The following is an 8,829-nucleotide window of genomic DNA, read 5'->3' on the forward strand; positions in this document are numbered from 1 at the left end:
ATGAAGACCCTGGTGAGTCACAGTTTAACCCACGGAATGCAGTGCTTAATTTCTACAACATGCAGATGAATTTCGTCATCTTAGGTGCGATTTCTGTCGTGCAAGTGTTACTGAAAGCTATATCTAACGTCTCCATAAATCCGAACTAAGCTAAATAAAGTCGTCTGGATGCAGCAGTAATAAAATACAGAATCCATCATTCAAGTGACGAGGGTGACAGTATCTTGAAGATCATGAGTTCGTTGTTAACTGTGGGTATTCATGGTATGAAAATTAACAGTAACATCAGACGGGTTGCCTTTGTTTCCATTACGCGATATAAAGCACGGTTGTATTTTGATTCATGTAATACAAAATAATGATTTTCTAATTGCAACACAACTGAAGGAAATCAAGAGGATAGGTATACTGATCTCTTGTCTGTTCATTTACTTAGTGATTTGTTTCATTTGTATTTTGAACCACACGTATTAACCAATTGCCTGTCATCGTTATTGTCTAATTAGTGCATAGTTAACTACACTGTCTCTCCTCAGACTGTCGCTGCCCTGGCGGCCCTCTGCCTGGTGGCCGTGAGTGCCGAGCCAGCGCCAGAGCCAGAGCCTGGCTTCCTCCTTGGCGGCCATAGAGGTATTGGCTTCCACAGAGGAGGCTTTCGTGGAGGCTACGGAGGCTATGGTGGCTACGGACGCAAGAGGAGGAGCGCCGAGCCCGAACCCGAACCCGAGCCCGAACCAGGATACAGAAGGAGCTTCCTGTCCATCGGTGGTGGATACGGCGGCTATGGAGGTTATGGTGGCTACGGACGCTGGAAGAGAAGCGCTGAGCCCGAACCTGAGCCCGAGCCTGGCTTCAGAAGGAGGTTCGTGTCCTTCGGTGGTGGATACGGAGGTTACGGAGGCTATGGTGGCTACGGACGCTATAAGAGGAGTGCCGAGCCCGAACCCGAACCCGAGCCCGGCTTCCTGTCCTACGGCGGGTACGGTATTGGGTACGGTGGTGGGTATGGTGGCGGCTACGGTGGATATGGACGCTGGAAGAGGAGTGCTGAACCTGAGCCTGAGCCTGGCTTTCTTCGTGGCTATGGAGGCCACCGTTTCGGAGGCTTTGGTGGCTATGGAGGCTACGGCTATGGCTACCATGGGTGAGCTCTTGTCCAGTCGTCCGTCACCGATGGGTCATAAACTATAAACGTCGATGTATACAGACAAAAATAAATACTCTCGAAATGTTATGGAATGCCTATGATTACTTCCTATAAACATATATTTATTATAACTGTATGCAAACGTGACTGGCGACTATGAAGTAAGGCCAAATCGAATATTTGACTTCTAACAGACTTTGCATTATTAATTTTCCCAGATGTATCCCGGACGGTTTCTATAGATGTTATATTTTCAACTGAATAAGCTCGTGCCCGAATATGACAACATACAACAACAAATTTCTGAAGTATGGCCGAAGTATATTTTGTTTCATAGACTGGGTATAGCGTATACTTTTCATAATACATTAAAAGGAACATTGTGGATGTTCTCTGATGTTTTGAGAACGCAAACCGTGACTGAAAAAGGAAAATTGTTGCCAGTAGCATGAGTCCTACGGTAGCTACTACCTGCCTGTAAAGCTAAAACGTAAGTTTACGATGGGACTATGAGTAACTGCGATAAATGTGTGTGTGTGTGTGTGTGTGTGTGTGTGTGTGTGTGTGTGTGTGTGTGTGTGTGTGTGTGTGTGTGTTGTAAATAATGTGTGTTGTAAATAACATTTAAAGTTTAATTCGAGTTGTCAGTGGATCTGCTGTTCAGTGACCGATAATTGATGCCAAGCCTGTATTTGTTATCTTGGGTTGATATTTATGTATATATGTATGTGTGTGTATGTTTGTATGTATGTTTGTATGTATGTTTGTATGTGTATGTATATATATATATATATATATATATATATATATATATATATATATATATATATATATATATATATATATATATATATATATATATATATATATATATATATATATATATATATATATATATACATATGTATATGTATCTGTATGTGTATATGTGTATGTATGTTTGTGTGTATGTGTGTATGTATTTATGTATATATTTTTTGCTTTGGAATATGTTTTACTAACTCAAGATTTTGACTGTATACTCCAGGTTCATCTACTGCTCTTAAAAAAGTTATTTTTTTTTTACAAGAAATTGTATTTGGTGGACTACAGATGTGTAAGAAGTTTTGTCGTTTCATTCGTGTCGAGAAGTCCAGAGTTGTTACATAATACCCTATTTGTGTTTTGTAATATAAATGTAAGCTGTGGTCAAAAACTATTTATCTGTCTATGTGTGTGTGTGTGTGTGTGTGTGTGTGTGTGTGTGAAAACAACTTACATATGCCTGTATGCATTAAGTAATACACTTACGTACATATTTTTGCAAAGTTGTGCTAGAACGTAAAGAACGCTTTACCCACGGGATTATGAATAAGGTGGCGTGGCCTAATTAGCGATACATGTATAAAGGACTGGCAAAAATTTTGATTAGTTTATAGTAACACTTTCTTATTTTTTCAAATACATTTCATCATTATCTCCATTAATGTGCCTATGTATAAGTAATGTTAGTGTTAATCACGTCAGACGTTATGGGTTGCAGATGTTATTTCTTATCCATAATGTGGGTTGGTCGAAGGTAGATGTAAGAGAGCCTCGAGTCTAGTCAAGGCAAAAATGGCACTGGACCTATTCTCCAACGATTCCCCCACACATATATATATTAACATCATTTGGGTTATACAAGAGTCTAATTTACCACTGGAAACCTCTGCCTGTTAAAGACTAAATAGTTTACAAGATAAAGAAGTTAGTGCAGTTTTTCAAATACATTCTTTTAAACTGTTACTGGCTATGAAAAACTAACGATTTAAGTAAGACTAGTACTGTCAAAATGAAAAAACGAAACATGTTTAATTTCAGAGAGAGAGAGAGAGAGAGAGAGAGTAACTTGTATAAACAGGTTTCGATTTATGTAGCATGTAAGCTAACACGTAAAACAGCCTTCTATAACTGCCTATTCTAATGTCATTTCCATAATATTTTCTTCTACAAGGACTTTTATCCCTTCTCTTCATTATCTCTACTTCTTTCCTTTCTAGGTAAATTCTCTTTGCACTTATAACCAAGATGAGCAATGAAATGCATCAAGCACCATTTAGGAGATCAAAGGACAGCTGTCACTGTTAACCCTGTATGAAAATTCACAATGATATTGTCCTTCGATTGTTTAGCACAGAACCTCCCTATTCTACATTTATTTATATTTTCATGTGGTAACGTATATTGTATCAAAACAACTGCCTCTCGCGATATTATTAATCACACTGTGGACAGAGTCTAATAATTCGATGAATTTCGAGGAGGATACTAATATAAACAATTATTAGTGAATCCGGAATAAATTCATATTTCGTGTAACACATACCTGAATAATAGAAAATAGCACAGCCTAATTGACACGTATAGAGTACACCCTGTGTGTGTGTGTTCGAGTTTGTGTGTGTGTGTGTGTGTGTGTGCGTGTGTGTGTGTGTGTGTGTGTGTGTGTGTGTGTGTGTGTGTGTGTGTGTGTGTGTGTGTGTGTGTGTGTGTGTGTGTGTGTGTGTGTGTTAATTTACATCAGCAAAAAAATCAGCAACACAATAGTATCACCAAAACAGCCGAAATCAAAACAGTATCTTTAACGCAGCCTACTTTTAAGAGTATCAACAATACAGCCGATCAAAATATGATCTGCAACACAGCCTGCATCAGCACATTAACTGTAGCAATAATTATCATTGCAGTACCAGTGCCATCACAACCATGTTACCACTACCGTTCCTTCCCGCTGCCTGACAAAGTTTTGTGGGAAGCGTATAGGGCCAATAAAGTGGGGTCCTTGAGAGAGACGTTCGTTCGTAGCGTGCGTTACCAGCGTCTCGTGGATATATAAGGAGACAGGAGGCGTGGTGCACCATCACACGGGACACAGCACAACACTGGTCGACATGAAGACCTTGGTGAGTCACAGTTTAACCCACGGAATGCAGTGCTTAATTTCTACAACATGCAGATGAATTTCCTCATCTTAGGTGCGATTTCTGTAGTGCAAGTGTTACTGAAAGCTATATCTAACGTCTCCATAAATCCGAACTAAGCTAAATAAAGTCGTCTGGATGCAGCAGTAATAAAATACAGAATCCATCATTCAAGTGACGAGGGTGACAGTATCTTGAAGATTATGAGTTTGTTGTTAACTGTGGGTATTCATGGTATGAAAATTAACTCTAATATCAGAAGGGTTGCCTTTGTTTGCATTACGCGATATAAAGCACGGTTGTATTTTGATTCATGTAATACAAAATAATGATTTTCTAATTGTAACACAACTGAAGGAAATCAAGAGGATAGGTATACTGATCTCTCGTCTGTTCATTTACTTAGTGATTTGTTTCATGAATATTTTGAACCACACGTATTAACCAATTGCCTGTTATCGTTATTGTCTAATTAGTGCTTAGTTAACTACACTGTCTCTCCTCAGACTGTCGCTGCCCTGGCGGCCCTCTGCCTGGTGGCCGTGAGTGCCGAGCCAGAGCCAGAGCCTGGCTTCCTCCTTGGCGGCCATAGAGGTATTGGCTTCCATAGAGGAGGATTTCGTGGAGGCTACGGAGGCTATGGTGGCTACGGACGCAAGAGGAGGAGCGCCGAGCCTGAACCCGAACCCGAGCCCGAACCAGGATACAGAAGGAGCTTCCTGTCCATCGGTGGTGGATACGGCGGCTATGGAGGTTATGGTGGCTACGGACGCTGGAAGAGAAGCGCTGAGCCCGAACCTGAGCCCGAGCCTGGCTTCAGAAGGAGGTTCGTGTCCTTCGGTGGTGGATACGGAGGTTACGGAGGCTATGGTGGCTACGGACGCTATAAGAGGAGTGCCGAGCCCGAACCCGAACCCGAGCCCGGCTTCCTGTCCTACGGCGGGTACGGTATTGGGTACGGTGGTGGGTATGGTGGCGGCTACGGTGGATATGGACGCTGGAAGAGGAGTGCTGAAGCCGAGCCTGAGCCTGGCTTTCTTCGTGGCTATGGAGGCCACCATTTCGGAGGCTTTGGTGGCTACGGAGGCTACGGCTATGGCTACCATGGGTAAGCTCTTGTCCAGTCGTCCGTCACCGATGGGTCATAAACTATAAACGTCGATTTATACAAACAAAAATAAATACTCTCGAAATGTTATGGAATGCCTATGATTACTTCCTAAAAAACATATATTTATCATACCTGTATGCAAACTTGACTGACAACTATGAAGTCAGGACAAAATCGAATATTTGACTTCAAACAGACTTTGCATTATTAATTTTTCCACATGTTTCCTGGACGTTTTCTATAGATGTTATATTTCAAATTAACAAACTCGTGGCTGAATATGAAAAAATATAACAACACAAATTTCTGAATACGGCCGAAGCATATTTTGTTTCATATACTGGGAATAATGTAAATTTTCCGTAATACATTAAAAGGAACATTGTGGTTGTTCTCTGATGTTTTGAAAACGAAAACCGTGCCTAAAAAATGAAAATTGTTACCTGTAGCATGAGTCCTACTGTATCTACTACCTGCCTGTAAAGCTGAAACGTAAGTTTACGATGGGACTATGAGTAACTGCGATAAGTGTGTGTGTGTGTGTGTGTGTGTGTGTGTGTGTGTGTGTGTGTGTGTGTGTGTGTGTGTGTGTGTGTGTGTGTGTGTGTGTGTGTGTGTTGTAAATAATGTGTGTTTTAAATAACATGTAGAGTTTAATTCGAGTTGTCAGTGAATCTTATGTTCAGTGACCGATAACTGATGCCAAGCCTGTATTTGTTCTCTTGGGTTGATATTTGTGTACAGTATATGTGTGTATGTGTGTATGTTTGTATGAATGTGTGTATGTGTGTGGACATATATATGTATATGTATATGTGTGTGTACAGTATATGTATATGTGTATGTATGTATGTTTATGTGTGTATGTATTTATGTATATATCATTGCTTTGGAAAATGTTTTACTAACTTAATATTTTGACTCAGTAGTTCAGTTTCATCTACTGCCCTTAAAAAAGATATTTGTTATAAGATAGTGTATTTGGTGGACTACTGATGTGTAAGAAGTTTTGTCCTTTCATTCAGTGTCGAGAAGTCCAGAGTTGATACATAATATCCTATTTATATTTCGTTATATAAATTTAACCTGTGGTCAGAAAATATCTATCTATTTATATGTGTGTGTGTGTGTGTGTGTGTGTGTGTGTGTGTGTGTGTGTGTGTGTGTGTGTGTGTGTGTGTGTGTGTGAAAACAACTTACATATGCCTGCATGCATTAAGTAATGCACTGACGTATATATTTTTGCAAAGTTGTGCGAGAACGTAAAAAATGGTTTCCTCACGGGATTATGAATAAGGTGGCCTATTAGCGACACATATATAAAGGACCGGGAAAAATTATCATTAGTTTATGGTAAGACTTTCTTATTATTTCAAATACACTTCATCATTATCTCCATTAATGTGCCTATGTATATCTGATGTTAGTGTTAATCATGTCAGACGTTATGGGTTGCAGATGTTGTTTCTTATCCATAATGTGGGTTGGTTCAAGTTAAAAGTAACAGAACCTCGAGTCTAGTGAAGGCAAAAATGACACTGGACTTATTCTCCGACGTGTCCCAAACATATATATATTAACATCATTTGGGTTATACAAGAGTCTAATTTACCACTGGAAACCTCTGCCTGTTACAGACTAAATGGTTTATAAGATAAAGAAGTTAGTGGAGTTTTTCAAATATATTCTTTTAAACTGTTACTTGCTATGAAAAACTGACTTGATTTAAGTAAGACTATCACTGTCAAATGAAAAAAAAACGAAACATGTTTAGTTTCAGAGAGAGAGAGAGAGAGAGAGAGAGAGAGAGAGAGAGAGAGAGAGAATAACTTATATAAACAGGTTTCAATTTATGTAGCATGTAAGCTAACAGGTAATACAGAGTTCTATAACTGCTTATTCTAATATCATTTCCATAATATTTTCTTCTACAAGGACTGATATGCCTTCTCTTCATTATCTCTACTTCTTTCGTTTCCCGGTAAATTCTCTTTGCACTTGTAACCAAGATGAGCAATGAAATGCGTCAAGCACCATGGAGGAGATCAAGGGACAGCTGTCACTGTTAACCCTGTATGAAAATTCACAATGATATTCACCTTCGATTGTTTAGTATAGAACCATCCTATTCTACATTTATTTATATTTTCATGTGGTAACGTATATTGTATCCAAGCAACTGCCTCTCCCGATATTATTAATCACACTTTGAATATAATCTAACAATTCGATGAATTTCGAGAAGCAGTATAATATAAACAATTACTGGTGAATCTTGAAAAAATTCATATTTCGTTTAACACATACCTGAATAACAGAAAATAGCACAGCTATATCGAGAAGTATAGAGTACACCCTGTGTGTGTGTGTGTGTGTGTGTAGCACTAAGACACCCGAAATCAAACAGTATCTTCCACGCAGCCTAAATTTAACAGTATCAACAATAGAACCAATCAAAATATCATCTGCAACAAAGCCTGCAAAAGCACATTAACTGTAGCAATAATTATCATCTCAGTTCCAGTACCATCACAACAATGTTGCCACTACGGCTCCTTCCCGCTGCCTGACAAAGTTTTGTGGAAAGCGTACAGGGCCAAAAAAGTGGGGTCCTTGAGCGAGACGTTCGTTCGTAGCGTGCATTAACAGCATCTTGTGGATATATCAGGAGACAGGAGGCGTGGAGCACCATCACACGGGACACAGCACAACACTGGTCGACATGAAGACCCTGGTGAGTCACAGTTTAACCCACGGAATGCAGTGCTTAATTTCTACAACATGCAGATGAATTTCCTCATCTTAGGTGGGATTTCTATCGTGCAGGTGTTACTGAAAGCTATATATAATGCTTCCATAAATCCCAACTAAGCTAAACTAGTCTGGATGGAGCAGTAATAAAATACAATATCCATCATTCATGTGACGAGGGTGACAGTGCCTTGAAAGAGATCATGAGTTTGTTATTAACTGTGGCTATTCATGGTACGAAATTTAACAATAATATCAGAAGTGTTGCCTTTGTTTTCTTTACGCTATATAAAGCAAGGATGTAATTTGGATCATGTGAGACAACGAATTATCTCATTTCACGAAAAGTGAGAGAAATGACGAGGAAAGTTATATTGATCTCTCGTCTGTTCATTTATTTAGTTATTTGTTTCATTTATATTTTGAATCACAGATATTAACATTGCCTGTCATCGTTATTATTTAATTGGTGCATAGTTACATACACTGCCTCCTCTTAGACTGTCGTTGCCCTGGCGGCCCTCTGCCTTGTGGCCGTGAGTGCCGAGCCGGAGCCAGAGCCTGGCTTCCTCCATGGCGGCCATAGAGGTATTGGATTCCACAGAGGAGGCTTTCGTGGAGGCTACGGAGGCTATGGTGGCTACCGACGCTATAAGAGGAGTGCCGAGCCTGAACCCGAACCCAAGCCTGGCTTCCTGTCCTACGGCGGCTATGGTGGCAGATACGGGGTTGGGTATGGTGGCGGATACGGTGGATATGGACGCTGGAAGAGGAGTGCTGAACCCGAGCCTGAGCCTGGCTTTCTTCGTGGCTATGGAGGCCACCGTTTCGGAGGTTTTGGTGGCTATGGAGGCTATGGCTATGGCTACCATGGGTGA

At 40.2% G+C, this 8,829-nt stretch overlaps 1 protein-coding gene across 1 annotated transcript; it reads left to right on the plus strand.

Moving 5' to 3' along the window:
* Window positions 1-8,829, plus strand: LOC145414221 (uncharacterized). Its single transcript, XM_080283798.1, has 5 exons — window positions 1-12; window positions 537-1,144; window positions 2,654-2,705; window positions 4,596-5,175; window positions 8,558-8,829. The coding sequence occupies exons 1-5, from the start codon at window positions 1-3 to the stop codon at window positions 8,827-8,829; spliced, it is 1,524 nt and encodes a 507-aa protein (XP_080139924.1).

Source organism: Coenobita brevimanus, chromosome 98 (assembly GCF_032717465.1).
Source record: "Coenobita brevimanus isolate Jiangsu-jjx chromosome 98, ASM3271746v2, whole genome shotgun sequence".
NCBI classification, from domain to species: Eukaryota; Metazoa; Arthropoda; class Malacostraca; order Decapoda; family Coenobitidae; genus Coenobita; species Coenobita brevimanus.